Here is an 18738-nt window from a genome sequence, read left to right on the forward strand (position 1 = left end):
CAAATGGAAGAGCCAATAGGATCGTGCCACCTGTCAAAATGACAGGCATGCCAAGTCAAATTAAAAGGCCATTGAAATCGCGCCATGCAAGTGACATGTTCTGGCCAATCAAATGCAGTCTTGTCACGCTTCAATCTGATTGGTGAAAAAGAGTTTGTTCTCATTACAACTCTTCTCTTCCACAACTATAAATAGGGGTCTTCATAACTCATAAAAGACACCAGAAGTTATAATAAGAAGCAAGAGAGAGCTCGTGGATCAAACGCCGCAAATTTCTCTACAAGTTTCAAGCTTCAAGCAATCAAGTTCAAGTTCAAGAATTTAAGTTCAAGCTCAAGAACGGCGAACAAATCAACATTCAAGGAGTACGAGTTCAATTCAAAGTTCGTGCTAGTTGAATTCAAGATCATCGTTCGTGGCAACAAATATAGATTCAAGATCAAGTTCAAAGGCCCTTGAATTTATTTACTGTTGAAAAGAAGAATCGGAGGATTCATAGAGATTGTAATACTCAAATTATTTAAAATAAAATACTACGATTATTGAGATATTTTTTGGTCTCGATTATTTTCTTGACGCAAATTTATTGTCGATACAGTAGCCATACATGACTATCAAAAGTATGATGAAGCCTTGTGGTATGGGAGTTGATAGTGTAAAATATTTTTTTATTTGATTATATAAAAGTCAAATCGTATCTACATATTTTAAAAACTAATATATATTATAATAAAAGCATGAATACAATGTTGGAAGACCAAAATAGCCCTAAAATATAACTATACTATTGGATATGATAGTAATATTGTTATTTTCCTTTTTGTTTTGTATTTAGTTTGGTTTAGGAGAAAGAGCGTAGCTAGGAATTCTATTCAAATTAGTTTATGATTCCAAATTAACTTTTTCATCTTTTAGTTTATGTAGCATTTGAATCCTCCATTTAAAGGGTATAAAATACCGACTATATGAGCGGACAAGGGAGAAAATGTAGGACAGAGGAATTTTATTAACGTTCTAATAATGTCTAATTTAATTTCAAGAAGATAAAAAACCTAGGATAATAGCCGTCTTATTCACTTTCGAGGGAGAGAAGATAGGACAGATGAATTAAATTAAAGTTTTTGTAATATTTAATTGTAATTTTGATGAAGATAAAATACCTAGGGTATTAGCCTTGTTATTATAAAAGCATGAATACAATATTGGTTTACAAAAATAACCTTATAATATTAAGCATAATAACTCATAATAAAAGGGCATAACTGAAATTCTAGATATTAGTCTTATAATCGTATTAGTTTTAGGACATAATACTACACGTTAGGAAACCTACATGATTACCTTTAGGAATCCTATTAGTATAATTACTTTCGGACTGTCTAATTCATATAAAATTGAACAAGTAAATATCTTTAGTCATGTAATCCTATTACTTTTAGGATATACTTCTTAAAAATTTCTATTACTAATTTAATTCGAAAACGTATTATAATGTCCACTTACTAATTTAATTTGAGAATGTATTTTATTGTCAAAATTTATTTAAAAAAATGAGAGCCTATATTATTATAAAAGCATAGATATAACATTAATATACCAAAATAACCCTAAAATATTAAACAGAAGAACTCATACGTAAAGGGCATAACTGCAATAATTTATTTTTCGACTATAATACCTTCTATGCTAATTTTTAATATTTAATATTTTAAAATTAATAAAATTTATCTATTAAATTCTTATTAAAAATATGTAGGAAAGTTTAATAAAATTAATTTTATCAGAATCCTCTGTATTGGCAATACATTACCACTCCATAATGTCCAATACCAAAAAAATTAAAAGTAATATTAAATGAACTGCATAAAAAGTTAAAATTGAGGAAAATATCCCGACGATAATATATTATATTATATTTAAACTATTTTTCTACTCAAATAATATTTTTTTATTAATTTTTCGCGTAATATTAAAAAATACCCAATTATTAAACAACAACTAAAAGATATTTAAGAATATAAATGTGTGAGAAAGAGAAAAAAATGGCTGGTAAGAGTCAATACCACTAATAATTCTATAGACATAAGGATCTAAAAATAAAATATCATATCAATCTTTTACTCTTCGAAAATAAAATTTATGGTAGATAAAATTAATTTTAAGATTAAATATTCAAACAAGAGATGAACTAATATTAAGATCTGAATCAACATAGCGTAAATTATTTTTATGTTAAAATCAAATAATTAAATTTTTTAATTAATTATTCAGCAAGAGAATCCAATTAAATTATTTTTTAAATTCATTATATGAGTAAAATTCTTATTCAAGTTAAAAAGAACCTTAGGGTATATAAATTTATTCCATAAAAAGAGCGTTAGAATAAAAGTAAAAAGGTTAATATATTATTAAGAATCAAAATGCTATACAAGTGAGGAAATACAATCAAAACTAAATCCAAAACAAGAACAAACTTTCAAAACTATATTATAAAGAGTTGACTATGCTATAACGGAATTATTCTTTGTAGATGCCTCCGACGGAATCGAAATAATATTTCTATGTCATGCATTACTTGCAAATATCATATCAAGAGGCATGACACTGTTAATAATAATAGCAAGTGGTGTACCAATAATGATTTTATTGTGAGGTCACTCACTTTAAATTTGATATAACTCTTCAAACAACTTAAATAACCATCACAAATATATCAAAGCAGAGCAATGATGCTAAATTTATAAGGAAAAATAATTGATAATATGGAATAAAGCACTTATGACTAAGTGTCAAATGGAGTTCTAGAGATATACTGGATATTAATAAACCGTTTGGTGAAAAATTAATGGTTTGGGAGGTGATTTCTGTCAAGTACTACCAGTAGTTCCAAAATCGACAAAAACAGAGACTGTAAAAGCTAGCTTGCCAAAGTTATACTTCTAGCCTCAAATGAAAAAGATTCAACTGACAAGAAATATAAAGTAAGAACATATCCAGTATTTAGTGTCTTCTTGCTTCGTGTCGGAAACGAATAAGAGCATCCGATAAAAGATGATTTGTTTTTTCTTGAATATTTGGTTATCAATCCCAATGGTAATAGTAGTGCATTTAATAAGAGAAATATTTCTATCATTAGATTAAAACGCAATTTGTGCAAATCGCATGATAGAATTAAAAAGATATCTTAGCTAGCAGAAATGAATATGTTGATCAACTAAATGAAAGGTTGATTGTAAAATTTTATAGTAAAAATAAAATATTTTTCAGTTTTTGACTCGGCAGAAAATGATACCAATAATTACTACCAAGAAGAATACTTTAAAAACTTTCATACCAAATGGCCTTCTACCATACATATTTGTTGTCAAGTTTATTATTTCTTACGTATGTTAGTGTCACCGTATATATAATAGACTAAGTTAAAATTGATCTTCCATTGTATATAGGTTAATTTTGAAAAAAGAAATGTACGTCATGCTACTGAAAAACTTAGATAAGCCGAATAGCTTATGTAATAGCACACAGATGGTATAGAAGTTTTGACAATAACATCATATATGCAAAAATTATGATACTGGTCAATGTGTTTTTAAGTATATTATTATCCCTGAATTCAGCTTTCGTCTTTCGAAACTAAGGTGTATCCTTTTAAATTTGTGTGAAAATAATTTTTAGTATGTTTATATTTTGCAAATATAACAAATAAAGTACAAGGACAAATATCCTAAATAATGGACTATATTTACCGCAATATATTTTCTTGCACGAACAACTATGTGTTGCACTTTCAAGAGGGATATCAAGATCGACAACAAGAGTTTTGGTTAAGGCAGAGTAACCAAAGCATTAGGAGGAAACAAACACAAAACAATATTGTCCACAGAGAAGTGTTCGTTAAAATACCATCACATTAAATACTTTTAAATCATAATACGTAATTATCTAACTAATATGACAAAATTGATCATTTGTGTAAGTTTTGATGATGTCCTTTTATTTAAATTCATGTATTATGCTAATGTAATAATATTTTTCTACATTTAGATAATTGTTGTATTATTATATATAAAATTTCTCTCATTAATTAAATTTTATTATTTTTTTATATAAATAAATATTTAAATTATCACGCGTCATTACACATTAATCTCTTACTCCAGCAGCAATTGCACTATTTACTATTTAGAGTGAATCTTCTGCTACAATAAAACGCCTTTCCTTTTCTGTAAATGAAAAGTTAGCAAAGGCTAATGTCAATATGCACAAAAAGATGCCTTTTCCTACTAGAGAGATGCAGGAATATGAAGCAACTCAAGCAAGCACACGCCCAAGTAATCACATGTGGACTTGGGCAAAATAGCTTTGCCTTGAGCAGGCTGTTGGCTTTCTGTTCACACCCTAATCTTGGTAGTCCAACTTATGGATGGAAAATCTTTGAACAAATACAAGAACCCACAATTTGCATTTTTAATACAATGATCAAAGCTTTCTTGCTCAAGGGCGAGCTCAATAGAACCATAGAGATATACAAAAATATGTTGAAAATTGGAATGTACCCTGATAATTATACACTCCCTTATGTCTTGAAAGCTTGTACCAGAATGAAAATTTGTAATCTTGGCGAGTTGGTTCATGGGCAAATCTTGAAATTGGGGTTCTTGATTGATATTTTTGTGGGTAATACTTTAATAGCAATGTACACTGCGATTGACAATGTGGAAGCTGCAAGATTGGTTTTTAATGAGATTCCTTGCAATTGTGTTGTGTCTTGGACTGTTTTGATTTCTGGGTATGCTAAAAGAGGAGATGTTTATGAAGCAAGATTAAGTTTTGAGGAATGTCCAGTGAAAGATAGAGGAGTGTGGGGCTCTATGATATCTGGTTATGTACAAAATAATTGTTTTAAAGAAGGGCTAAAATTGTTTAGGCAAATGCAAATGACTGGGATTGATCCTGATGAGGCCATTTTTGTTAGTGTACTTTCTGCTTGTGCTCATTTAGGTTCTCTTGATATTGGAATTTGGATTCATAGATATGTGGAGAAGTTAAGAATGTCAATGAGTCTTAAATTAGGCACTGCTCTTATTGATATGTATGCGAAATGTGGTTGCTTGGATATTGCAGAGGAACTGTTCGATGAAATGCCTCAAAGAGACCTTATTTGTTGGAATGCTATGATCTCAGGATTTGCTATGAATGGAAATGGTTCAAAAGCCCTACAGTTATTCAATGAAATGCAAAGTGCCGGGATTAGGCCGGATGATGTTACATTTGTTTCAATGTTTACTGCTTGTAGTTATGCAGGCATGGCAAATGAAGGTCTAAATATGTTGAATTTAATGTGTAATGTGTACCATATTGAGCCCAAAGGTGAACATTATGGATGCATTATCGACGTCCTCAGCAAAGCCGGGCTGCTAGAGGAAGCAAAGAAGATAGTCCAAAACATGCCTAATTTGAGTGTTCCTTCTGAAGAAGCCATAGCTTGGAGAGCATTACTAAGCGCCTTTGGGAATGATGGACTAGTCGATTTGGCGGAGGCTGCTGCTGAGAGGATTGTGCAGTTAGAAAGGCATAGCGGAGCATACGTTCTACTCTCTAATATTTATGTTGCAGCCGGTAAACATGATGGTGCAAGAAGGATAAGGAAGAAGATGAAAAGCCAATATATAGACAAGGTACCAGGTTGCAGCTCCCTTGAGATCACTGGTGTTGTTCATGAGTTCATTGCAGGTGAGAAAACTCACCCTCAATTGGTTCGAATCCATGAACTTTTGGAAACTATTAACAATCAATTCGATTATAGTGCCGATGTACTACATGGTTCTGACACTTGATATGGTTGGTTTTCTGAATTATATTTTTGGTTTCTCAATGCATTTTGTACAAATTATTTTTGAGAAACAAGAAATTCCAAAAACCAGCTTACGCGTGATATGAAGCTCGATGAATAATAGGCTAACTCCTGTGTTTTTCTCCACTTAAATACCAGACTTTTATTTGCCATAGGTTCCAACTTGTAGCGTGCATTCTTAAATACCTACATATTATGCGTTGCGTTCTTACCAAAGATCCAAAGCCCTTTTGTACAATTTGAATAACTAAAAGTGTCTTCTCAAACATTATGCGAATTTCGTCTAATATTATAATTCGTACTTACTTCAAGACAGGGGAATTTTATCTATTAGTGGATCTCTTTTTCTTCTTCCATGAAAGATACGACAAACCAAGCTTGAAAGAAAATGGACCTCGTGGAAAGAATAAGAAAATTGCTTCCACAAAAAGATTGACTAATTATATTTTGTATAATTTCTTATTAAATTATGATAACAATTTGAAGATTACGAGATCACATTTTTCCACATAAAAAGAATTCAGCCAACCTGCAGGTGGCTTTCATAAGTAAAATATATGATAACATTAATTGACACAATAATGTCAATTCAAACGAAATAGGAAAACATTTATTAGAATAGCAGATCTTCCTTAATTAGTAAAACTTTACTCATTATTCCGAATCACTTAAAAACAAATCTTTCCCCCCCTCGATTAATGTATTTGAATCACAAAAAGCAATATCTTACATACATAATTTTGCCTATGCTTCTTTCAAACGTCGCTAGGGGATATACGGCCCTAAGGCGCGTCATATGAGAGAATGAGTATGGGCTAGCATTCATTGAACCGGTGTCAGTAGTGGATTTGTGTAATTGTTGCGTATGCTCTGAAGATTGTAACCATTGCTTTGGTAGTAGTATGTAGTCGTTGGTGCGAGCTGTTATTTAGTTTACCTTAGTTACACTTGGTCCATGTTAGCAACATAAGCATGTCTCCCATTCTTGCCCCTATGGTTATTGTTCTGTGGTTTGCCATTAAGCTTCCAGCATCTCTCTTGTGTGGCGATGCTTCTTACAGTAGGTGCAATAGAGAGAATCTCTATTGAATAGTTTTGAAGCATTTGTTGGATTGGTAGAATTGTCTGATGACTGTAGCATGCCATTCTCCTTCTGCCCAACCCTCTTTGCAACAAATGCTGATCCTTCTCCGGCTTGAGTGTCAAGCATAACATTACTATGCCCTTCTTCAGCCCGTACTATTGAGACTGCTTCATTCAGTGATGGAAGTTCCTCTTTTCCCAATATTTGTACCCTTACTGGATCAAGTTCAACATTAAGTCCAGCAAGGAATTCATATGTGCGTTCCCTTTCTATAAAGCGCTTCAAGGTTACTGCATCTTTTGGGCATAGCATCTGAATGCATTGGTAGTGATCAATCTCTTGCCACAGTCCCTGCAAGAGATTGGCATATTCAGTGGCTGATCGTGCCCCCTGTTTCATGGCTGTAACCTTCATCTTGAGTTCATAGATTCGGGCCACATCATTTACCTTTGAGTAGGTTTGTTGGATTGCTTTCCATATCTCCTTAACCGTACTAAGAATATCACTGGTTGTGATGATAGTAGGACTGATCTTGGTTGTTTCAGACATTTTATCCTTGACTTCGGGTTTCAACAAGTCCAGAAGGGAAACAAAAAATTTCAATCCTAATAGAATGATGAGAAGCGAAAAGGAATTCTCTCACGAAAGAGCCAAAAGCTCTGATACCATGTTAAAAGGAGAAGAAAAATGTGTATTGTCTTTCTCATCTTCACAATGTACAGACTAGGGGTTTATATACAGAGATTACAAATAAAGCCAGCTAGGGATATCTCTACAAATCAGGGATACATATCATATCTGATCTTCCTAAGATAAATATGGAAAAAATATCTCAGCTATTTATAGAAATATATCTTCCCTAAAGCTGTTGTACATCTATAACAAATCTTTTCCTAATCTGACAGTCCAAGATGTTTGTAAGTAGGAAGTTTGTTTTATTCCAGTTAAGTTCCCTGGACATTTCCGTGTTAGCAGATTCCATCCTAGGTAGAGTTAGTTATTTGTCAGAGACATCTATAATACTTGGTACGAATTGGAGAATTGGATAACCTTGAGCTCATCCTTATATGCTATAATTATCTCTCAGAGAATCTATCTTTGAAAGTCATCTTAATTCCTTAGCTAGCTTAATTTCTTTTTCTCTGCTCTTAGCTTAGCTGCTCAATACCCCATCATTTGGTATCAAAGCAGTGGTCCTCGCACTGTGAGAAATGGCATCTGACCTCAAGGGGGTTACTGATGCTCTTGCAAGAATCTCAATGGATTTGGCCAACCTCACGATGAGGCAAGGCCAACTAGAGGAGACGAGAGACATAGCATTAATAGAGTTACGAGAAACGATTAAGTCGAATAAGAGGCAGGCCAATAGAAATAATGGAGTGGCCTTTCCGAAAGGCGTTGAGAATTATTTACCCACCACATATCCCTTTGGGGTGACTGAAAATATCATGGTGGCAATATGGCTGGTGGAACTTCGATAGGAAACACTCCAAGACCATTGGGAGCTGGAAGCACTGCTACTTCACAAGGAGCTAGTGCTTCTTCTCAGAATCTGTTATCAAAAGTGGGTAAGATTGACTTCCCTCACTTTGATGACACTAAACTCAGATCGTGGTTGTACAAGGTCGAACAATTCTTCTCTGTTGATCCCATACACTATTCCTAGTGTATTAAAGTAGCTTCTATTAATTTCGATGGCGTTGCTATTGAATGACACTTAGCTTATTTTAAAAGCATATTGAACTTGCCTTACCCTAGTTGGGATGAATACTTATATGCTATTATTGATAGATTTAGGGTTGGATATGATCACCCTATGATTGAGGTTAAATTACTCACTCAAATGGGAGGGGTGATAGAATACCAAAATAAGTTTGATAAATCTATGGCTATATTAACCTTATCTAATGAGAATGCCATTAGCTGTTTCATCACTGGTTTCAAACCTAAAATTTGAGATCTGGTTAAGGCTCATAGGCTCTTTTCACTACCCCATGTTTGTTAGTTTGCTAGGCTGCATGACTCTATTTATCTAGCCTAGCTAAAAAGCAGCAAATCACACAAACTCACTACCATTCTACCACCCCTAGAACCACGACCTTAGCCACTTATGATCCTCCCAAACCAGCACCAAAAGGACTCCCTGAACCCTCTCACCACTATGGAAGAAACAAGGGAAAAAGACTTACCCCAACTGAATTGAATGATAAGAGACTTAAGGGGTTATGTTATTTTGTGATGAAAAGTTTTTTCAGGGCGCAAATGCAAAACCGCTAAATAATTGTACTTATTGGAGCTGGAAGAAGGGGGTGAGATTGTGGAAGTTGAATATGAAAGTCAGGAGGTACTTCAACAGCTATGTGAGCTAGAATTCAATGGGAATGAGGTAGCTTAGGAAGAGGAAAATGGGAAGGCAGGAGTGGCTACTGAGAATGTGCTCCATATGGAGCCTTGTGCTATTTCTCTAAATGCATTGAATGGTATAGCTGGCTACCAAACTCTGAGGGTGGCAGGTTATACTGAACAAGTTCTAATTAGTATCTTGATTGATTTAGGTAGTACACATAATTTCATTGGCTCCAATTTTGGTGAGAAATGGGCTGCACATATCCAAATAGTGGCAGCACAGTCTATTAAGGTGGTTGATGGTAGTTTTGTGGGCACTACTTAGATTTGTCTGGATTTCAATGGCTCATGAGGGGAACAACTTTTAAATCTGACATGCTAGTACTTCCTTTGGGTTCTTGTGATATTGTATTGGGAGTCCAGTGGTTGGTGAACATTGGTGATATGAAGATGAATTTCAGTAAGTTAATCATGGAGTTCATGTTTGAAGGAAGGAACCATTTGTTAAAAGGTGAGACCACTGAGTTAAAAACAGTGGATGCAAGATCCTTGGACAAGATGGTTAAGTGTGATGCCCAGATCTACATGGTTAGGGTGGTTCCACAATAGGAAATCGGGAAGGATCAAACTATGGACTCAGGTATTCAAAAGTTGATGTCTGAGTATCAGCTGCTATTCTCAGAGCCAACTGGCCTTCCTCCTACCAAAGGCCCATTTGATCACATAATTCCTTTAGCCACTGGTAGCAACTCTGTCAACACCCGACCATACAAATACTCTTCTGCCCATAAAGATATCATTGAGAAACTGATCCAAGAGATGCTAGGACAAGGCATCATACAACCTAGCTCTAGTCCTTATGCTTCCCCTTTGGTATTGGTGAGTAGAAAGGTGGTTCTTGGAGATTTTGTATGGTTTATAGCGCTCTTAATAAGATTACTATAAAAGATAAGTTCCTTATTCTTGTCATAGAGGAACTTCTGTAAGAGCTGGGAGGGTCTAAAATTTACACCAAGCTTGACCTCGTAACTGGTTACCATCAGATAAGGGTAGATGATGCTAACATTGTTAAGACAGCCTGCAAAACTTACTAAGGCCATTATGAGTACCTGGTAATGCCTTTTGGTCTTACCAATGCTCCATCATATTTTCAGGGACTGATGAACCATATTTTCAGAGAACACTTAAGGAAATTCATCCTAGTGTTCTTTGATGATATCCTTGTGTTCAATAAAGAATTGGAAGAACACATGCGACACCTCAAGATTACATTTGAAATTTGGAAGTCTGTTTGTGAGGTTGTCTAAATGCTCTTTTGGAACCAACATAATTGAGTATTTAGGACACTCGATTTCAGCTGATGGTGTGGCTACTGACCCCAAGAAAATCTCTGCACTTCAAAATTGGCCTTTACCAGTCACCATTAAATAACTTAGGGGGTTTCTAGGATTGGTTGGTTATTACAGAAGGTTTATTCAGGAATATAGGCTCATTAACAAGCTATTGATTTATCTACTCAAGAAGGACAACTTCAACTGGAATCAACATGCTACCATAGCTTTTGAGTAGCTGAAGGAGGCCCTTACTACGACACTAGTCCTGGCTTTGCCAGACAGTTTCCAGCAGTTTATAATTGAGAATGATGATTGTGACATAGGGATTGGAGCATTTATGATGTAACAAGGCCACCCCATAGCCTACATCAGTAAAGGTCTATCAACTAAATACCAGGCCTTGTCTATTTATGACAACAAGCTATTAGCACCAGGTAGGGGTAAAATCTGCGTACATACTACCCTCCCCAGATCTCACATACGAGAATATTTTGGGTATGTTATTGTTATTGTTGTTGGCTATCAATAAATGGTATCAATCCCCAAGGGAAAGACATTTTCTGGTGAGGATAGATAAAAAAAACCCTCAAGTACCTCTTGGAGCAGAACTTACATACAGGCACCCAGCTAAAATGGATAACCAAGATAATGCAATTTGATTTCTTTATTGAATACAAGAATGGAAGAGACAACACTGATGATGACTCCTTATCCAGACTACTATAGGTGAACTGGCAACCATGTTCATCAGTAATGCTGGAGTCACCTTATTCCAATAAGTGATTGAGACTTGGAAAGATGATCAAGAAGTACAGAACCTCATTCAATTAATTCTCAGCAATGGTGGTGATTACAAGGGTTACACATTTATCAATAAGCAACTCAGAAAAATGGGAGGTTGGTGGTTGGTAATAGCTCTCAGTTGAAGAAGAAGATTCAGCACTTGGCATGATCAGCATGTGGCTGGGTATTCTGGAATCAATAACATAATACCTATAAGAGAGTTTTTTCTCTGTTTTATTGGAAGGGTGTTAAGGAGGATGTTGCATATTATGTTAAGCAATGTGACATTTGTTAGAAGAGCAAGTATGAAAATTCCCCTTACACTGGGCTGCTGCAACCACTAGAAATTGTTCATAGGGCATGGTCTAGTATCAATATAGATTTTGTAGAAGGTTTGCCTAAGTCTAAAGAAAAGTCAGTTATCTAGGTAGTAGTGGATAGACTCAATAAGTATGCCCACTTTGTTGGATTCCCTCATCCTTATTCAGCTGTAGGCATTGCTCAACTTTTCCTAGATAACATTTAAGAGCCGACATGCCTGAAAACATTGTGAGTCACAGAGATCCGATCTTTGTGAGCAAGGTTTGGCATGAACTATTTTCTACCCATGGTGTAACTTCAAGAACTTCAACAACTTATCACCCTCAATTCAATAGGCAGACTGAAGTACTCAATAGATGCTTGGAAACCTTCTTAAGGTGTTATTACTCAAACTCACCTCAAGACTGGTATTTATACTTGATATTAGTTGAGTGGTGGTACAACACTACCCATCATTCTGCCATTCAGTTAACCCCCTATGAAGCTCTTTATGGTCAGCCACCCCCTATTTATTTGCCTTATGTTTTTGGTGATGTTGTGGATAAATATGTGGATAGAAGTTTAACAATGAGGGAACTTAAGCTCCAATTGATCAAGTTCCATTTGGCTCGAGCACAACAAAGAATGATCTCTTATGCCAATGCCCAAATAACTGACAAGAACTTCCAAGTTGGTGACTGGGTTTATCTCAAAATTCAGCCTTATAGACAATACACCCTTTTCGTATCTCATTTCTCCAAACTGTCTATTAAATACTTTGGGCCTTATTAGGCCCTGCAAAAAGTTGGTCCTGTCACCTACAAAGTAGCCATATCTGATCACATTGCCATACACCCCACCTTTCATGTTTCCCTACTCAAGCCTTGTCACAAAATTCCTGATGCTATTCATCAACCACCTGTTCTCGAGCTAACCAATTTCTATTGTCCAGCTCCTAAGGCAATTATTGATAGAATGATGATAAAGAAGGACAACAAAGCTGTGGCGCAAGTTCTTATTCAGTGGAGCAATTTTCCCCAAATCATCTCACTTAGGAAGATTATCACGCTCTGAAGGTTCAATTTTCACAATTCTTCCTTGATGACAAGGAATCTTTTTAAGGAGGAAAAAAATATTGTGTATGCTATGAAGATTGTAACCATTGTTTTGGTAGTAGTACGTAGTTGTTGGTGCGAGCTGTTATTTAGTTTACCTTAGTTATACATTGGTCCTAGACGTTTGTAAATAGAAAGTTTATTTTATTCCAATTAAGTCCCCTCGACATTTCCTTGTTAGCAGATTCAATCCTAGGTAGAGTTAGTTATTTGTCAGAGACAGCTATAGACTTGTACTTGGTACGAATTGGAGAATTGGAAAGCCTTGAGCTCATCCTTATATGCTGTAATTATCTCTTAGAGAATCTATCTATGAAAATCATCTTAATTCCTTAGCTAGCTTAATTTCTTTTTCTCCGTTCTTAGCTTAGCTGCTCAATACCCCATCAGTAATTGGGATACTAATTTTTGGAGGTATCGGAAAGCTAGGGTTTCGGGGTCAGGAGAGTACTCGGCTTCGGTAACACTTTTCAAGAAAAGTTCTGGTAAGTGTTTTGCAAGAATTTATTATCAAGACTCGTTTAATATCAAAATAGAGAGAGATTTACACCAAAATATTCATCCTAGACCGATCCAGATTACCTATTTTTTCCTTCCTTTTGCTTTTAATTCTAATCAAGTAGTTCAAAGATTTTAATCTAAAATATGAATTATCTTTATTCATTTCGCATTATCCAATTCCTTCAATACCACACTAGATGATGATGTAACACGTGTCTATGCAGACAGATAGTGATTCGTCACCGTAAAACTATATATTTTCCTTACCGTTAACTTACCACAACCCTTTTAATTTATCCGGTAGTGGTCCTCCCTATAATTTGTGAAATTCATGCAGGAAGTTTCAAGGGGAGACTTGGAACAACAATAAAGTTGTCTTCATGTGACCTATAGATCACAGGTTCGAACCGTGGAAGCAGCCATTAATACTTGCACTATGGTAGGCTGTCTACATCGTACCCCTTTGGGGTGCGATACTTCCCTCGACCCTGCGTGAATGCGGATACTTTGTGCACCAGGCTGCCTGCCCGGAGTTTAATTTAAGCCATACTACAATGTTTTAGTCATCTAACATTCTTAGATTCGTTTGATTCGTTACTTTGAATGATGGAATTTTGATTAAGGCACTTTCTGTCCTATGATTGCATAATGAGAAAAAGGACTGCTCAGAATATTTAGATTCTTCTGTTCAAGTTTTCTGGAAATTAGAAGTCTGTACAAAGTAGAAGGGAAACCTAAAAAGTGTTCACAGGAAAGGAATCACAGCCTCTTCATGAAAAAGCATTAGCCATTAATTAGAAGGAAAGAATACTTGAACACCTGTGTTTTAGATACCTTAATTTTGCTCCTTCAATCCCCTCTTCCAAACAAAATCATACTTCTTCAAATAGGCACCAATCAGATATTCACTGTTGAATTAGTTTCAAACTAAGGTACCATTCTAAATGATGGATATGCTTAAGCCAACGAGGTAAGGGAAATCATAAACTTCTTTTTTTTTTTCCTTTTAAAGTATAGTTGTCAAAATATTTTTTGTTCCCTTCTTTCCCTATAAGAATTCACAATTTCTTTTAGGGTGAGTTTCTCTGCTGCAGGGGAAGAAGAGAAAGAAGGGAGAAGCAGCAACAGAGACAGACGAATACCTCACCAGAAAACACAAACGTCAAAAGGTAGTAAATAGGCTCTTCAAAATGTAATTCTTTTTTACTAACCCATAAATTTCTGAGAGTCAGTGGGGCACGGCTCAAAACTAGTTGAATAATGGATCCACCTCTCTTCCGTTCTCCATTTAAGTATCAAGTTTTTGTTTGCGGAAGAGTCCGAATCCTTGATGTGCTCTTACTAATATGGCTTTTCGGAGTCTGAATTTTGCAAAAACAAAAGATAATTATTTGAATCCCTTCGTATTTTTTCTTTGGCAGACACAAAAAGAACCGTTAGCTGGTTAGAAAGACAGTTCACAAGACAGACGAATCGGGATCACGACTCCAATAATGGTGTTGACTACCCAACTGCAGTAGCTGTAGCTGCATTTGTTGTAAAATCAATTGAAGACAAGAGCAATAGAGAACAAAGAAAGACAAGTGGTGGAGCTGATAATCCTTTAAGCAAGATACAAAGTAAAGCAGCTGATATTACTGGGAGACGTCAAAAATCCATTGGTAATTACAAGAAGGCTTGAAGTAGTTCTAGGTTTTCTTCTTTTAATATATAACATGTTATATCATTTTCTCCATATTCACAAACAGATGCCAAAGCTTCAAAATCAAGTTCAAAAGTTCAAGACAAAAATGTTGTAATACGGACAGCAACGGTCAATAAAGAACCAATTACTAACTCTGTCCCGTCCCCTAAGAAGAATGCAACCACATTTGCAGATAAGAACATTGACATCACAACTCCTAAAACGCCAGAGACTATGGCGCCCAAGCTTGCCTTACCGCCAACTAGACAATCTACGTCTCAACTAGAGATGGCAAAAGGACCAATTACAACAAAGCCTGGAACTGGAAATTCTAAAGCAGATATTTGGGAGAAAGAAGAGATGAAAAAGATCAAAGAACGGTATGTGTGCTTATTGACAATTATGTTGTGCTTTCTATGTTATACTTGAACAAATTGCTGTCCTGATAACTAATAAGAGAAGTTTCAGGTATGAGAAGCTCAAGAAAGTAATACATGACTGGGAGACTAAAAAGAAGAAAAAGGCGAAGCGCCATTTAGAGCAAACTGAGGTTAATTTTGTTTCCAATTTATACAATATGACCTGCTGAATGTTATTCATTTGCTGACTACATTGTGAATGAAATAACAGGCACAATTAGACAGGCGAAGGGCGAAAGCAAGGGACAGTTTCTACAGTGATATTGGAAGGATTGAACACATAGCAGGAGGAGCCAAATCACAAGCAGAGCAAAATCAAGAAAATGAAGAGCTTAAGGTGAAAGAGAAAGCAAATAAAATCAGATCAGCTGGGAAAATTCCAGCAACATGTCCGTGCTATTAAGCAAGTTCAATTACAAGAAGGCCTTAAATAATGTACAAGATTAACATTTTGAAGATCGCTCTAACTTTTATGCAGGGAAACTGAGTCACTTGACTTCTTTTATTGGAAAAGAAAAAATAAACAAGCTATATTTTCTGATCGAGGCACAATCGTTATCATCGCATTAACACTGCCAACTACATTCCCTTGAGACATATTATGGCAGGAAAAGTTGAATATTAATAGGACCAAATTTTAGTAAAGAAAACAATAATTTTGATGACATGACAGTTTTTGGATAACATGTTAAAACAAAATTATTTTCATTGGCAATGCAGCCTAGGCCACACATTACAAATCACACCTATCCACTGATAGATAACAATAGTAGAACTGCAGCAAAAAAATTCTAAAACAAACGATAAAAAGGAATTCACATAGTACAAGTCAATGCTTCTTCAAGAAATCTCCAGCCATTTTAAGATACTCTCCTTTTTTACCTCCGCCGGATTCCGATGAGTGGGTGCCATCGGAATGTTTCTTGAAAATTCCTTCAGCCATTTTAATATACTCGCCATATCCACTTCCAGATTGTTCATGTTTTCCCCCTGTATGCGCCGAGGACTGCGTGTGTTTAGTCGTGGAGGTGGTGGTGGAATGAGAAGTTTCATATTTGTGGAGATAAGTCTCTGCTTTTCCGACGAACTTTCCGATCCCTTTCTCTTCTAGTTTGCCGTACTGTGAGGCGGCGTTAAGGAGGTCAGCGGCGGCTCCGGCGAGCTCAGACTTGTCGACCTTACTGTTTGGCTCGTGATGGAGTTTTGCTTTGGCCGCGTCGGCCACTAGCTTAGCGCTGGACATCAGCTCAGATTTGGATGGTTTTGGGTGGCTGTTGGGCTTATGGGACAACGAATGACTGGCTCCGGAGGTAGTTTTGGCTTGTGTTGGATCCATGAAATTGTTTGGACTATGAGAAAAGTTCAAGAAAGATTGTGTGCTGTGAACTTTTGGATAATTGGATGGAAATATATAGGTGTGGTTTAGACTTTAGAGATGTTCAATGATTTAGAGAAGGAAGGGAGGGCTATAATATCATGGTAATTTCGTATTTGGTGTAGCGCAAGTCAACACGTCGTGGTAAGCTTAAACGAGTAAACAACTCGGTGTGTCATCCGTGTAACCACGTCAACTACTTTCTTCGATTAAAGAGGGCTCACAAGAAATTAAAGAGGGTTCACAAGTTGCTCCAGTGGTGACCACCATCTATTTTCAATTAATAGGTTGTGAGTTCGAGTTACCCCAAAAGCAAGGTGGAGAGTTCTTGGAGGAAGGGATGCCAAGAGTCTATCGGAAACAGCTTCTCTAACCCAGGGTAGGGGTAAGGTCTGCGTACACACTACCCTCCTCAGACCCCACTAATGAGATTATACTAGGTTATTGTTGTTGTTGTAGTAGTAGTAGTTGCATTTGTTGATTGTTTTGATTTTCGAGCCAAGTACACAAACAATCATTCTTAATGCTACTATTTAGAAATTTTATTTACTCGAAAATTTTGAACTAAAAATCTTAATTTCAGGATAATTCAGAATATTTGTATCTCGAAAAATTGAACATAAAATCTAAAATTTAATATGCATTAGCTAATTAAACCTAAAATCTAAAATTTAAGATGCATTAGCTAATTCGTAAATGTCATTCCTTTAGAGTGGCTAACTGATGTCATTTATTTTCATATCACACCAAACCAAAACAAAATATCGAAAGGACCGAGAAAAGTATGATCTCTTCCCCTAAAATTTTTAACTTGGACCGTAAAATTAAATATAGCTCCCCTTTAGTCATAGATTTTGCCTAATTTTTTTCAAAAAAGTTTTTGAAAAATATATTTGTTTATAGATTTTATCCATGTTTTGGCAGATTTTGAAAACAAAATTTTCAAATCCCAAAACTAGCTCTAGACCTGCGTTTGGCCCAAAATATAACTGTTGAATTTTTTAATAATTTCAAAAATTATCCCAACTTTTTGTATTATATAAAAAAGTCCGCCATCTATTATGACCCAACTAATCCACCGGCTAATTACTATAATTTTCTTTTGGACTGATGGATCTTGTAATATTATTGCAATTTGACGAATTATAGTAGCTAGCAATTATGTTATTACCAGTTGATTTTAAAATATTAGGTTATGATTTTAGAACAGTGGATTATGTAGTTCATTATAAAAATAATAATTTTATGTCAAACTTATCTATGTTCAGGATTATGGTTAGCGATAATAATAATGAATGTCATCAATAAAGGTTCTGCATATACAGGATTAACAAGTACGTTTGTTTGGTAGTGTTGGGGATTTTTGATAATTTCTAGAACTTATGGGAATAAGTCACATTTTATGTGTTTTAAAAAAAAAGTAAAATATATTTTGAAAAATTATGTCAAAACGGATTTTCATCCTCAAACCAAACTTCACCCATATCAGATTTTTAAAAATAAATTTAGAAATTTATGGCCAAACGCTAGCATAGATTCCTCAAGTTTATGGAAATAAAATTTACATATGTAAAAGTAACATAAAAGTATTATAATTTATAATTCAAAATTTTTATAAAATATTTAAGAAAAACATGATCAAAGAACAATTTCGTAAATTCCTCAAATTGTAATATTGCCAAAAAATTAAAATAGAGGAAATAAATAATATTATTAAGGAAGAATATATATGTTTACCCTAAAAGCAGATAACAATTGAATTTATATGTGGTTTTAAGGACACGTGATTTTACTTGGCATAAACTGAGAAATAATGCAAACTGATATTGAAATTGACTGTAAAGAAAACTAAAAGCAAACCAAATGAGATATGTAGCTTGGGCCCTCGAACCAAATGAAACAACAAAGGAAATATAAGCGAAGTAACAGAGTATTGAGAACCT

At 35.0% G+C, this 18738-nt stretch overlaps 4 protein-coding genes across 5 annotated transcripts; 2 read left to right on the top strand and 2 right to left on the bottom strand.

Annotated features, from left to right (window-relative positions):
* The first annotated feature begins 4301 nt into the window (after positions 1 to 4301).
* On the top strand, positions 4302 to 5837 carry LOC138909549 (pentatricopeptide repeat-containing protein At2g20540-like). The gene has a single exon (XM_070200754.1). It carries the CDS (start codon positions 4302 to 4304, stop codon positions 5835 to 5837), a length of 1536 nt encoding a protein of 511 aa, XP_070056855.1.
* Positions 5838 to 6872: 1035 nt separating this feature from the next.
* On the bottom strand, positions 6873 to 7487 carry LOC138909550 (uncharacterized). The gene has a single exon (XM_070200755.1). The coding sequence runs from the start codon at positions 7485 to 7487 to the stop codon at positions 6873 to 6875; it is 615 nt and encodes a 204-aa protein (XP_070056856.1).
* A 5490-nt stretch (positions 7488 to 12977) lies between these two features.
* LOC104088004 (remorin 4.2-like) lies at positions 12978 to 15965 on the top strand. Of its 2 annotated transcripts, none has more exons than XM_070199740.1 (7): positions 12978 to 13301; positions 13655 to 14287; positions 14392 to 14486; positions 14739 to 14978; positions 15066 to 15381; positions 15470 to 15551; positions 15632 to 15965. In XM_070199740.1, the coding sequence occupies exons 2-7, from the start codon at positions 14262 to 14264 to the stop codon at positions 15821 to 15823; spliced, it is 951 nt and encodes a 316-aa protein (XP_070055841.1). In that variant the 5' UTR covers positions 12978 to 13301; positions 13655 to 14261; the 3' UTR covers positions 15824 to 15965. The 2 variants fall into 2 exon arrangements, with proteins under 2 accessions (XP_070055841.1, XP_070055842.1); XM_070199741.1 differs by having other exon boundaries at positions 15195 to 15381.
* A 284-nt stretch (positions 15966 to 16249) lies between these two features.
* On the bottom strand, positions 16250 to 16756 carry LOC104088003 (nodulin-related protein 1-like). Its single transcript, XM_009592606.4, has one exon. The coding sequence runs from the start codon at positions 16754 to 16756 to the stop codon at positions 16250 to 16252; it is 507 nt and encodes a 168-aa protein (XP_009590901.1).
* Between the last annotated feature and the right edge of the window lie 1982 nt (positions 16757 to 18738).

The sequence above is a fragment of the Nicotiana tomentosiformis genome, chromosome 4 (assembly GCF_000390325.3).
Source record: "Nicotiana tomentosiformis chromosome 4, ASM39032v3, whole genome shotgun sequence".
Classification (NCBI taxonomy): domain Eukaryota; kingdom Viridiplantae; phylum Streptophyta; class Magnoliopsida; order Solanales; family Solanaceae; genus Nicotiana; species Nicotiana tomentosiformis.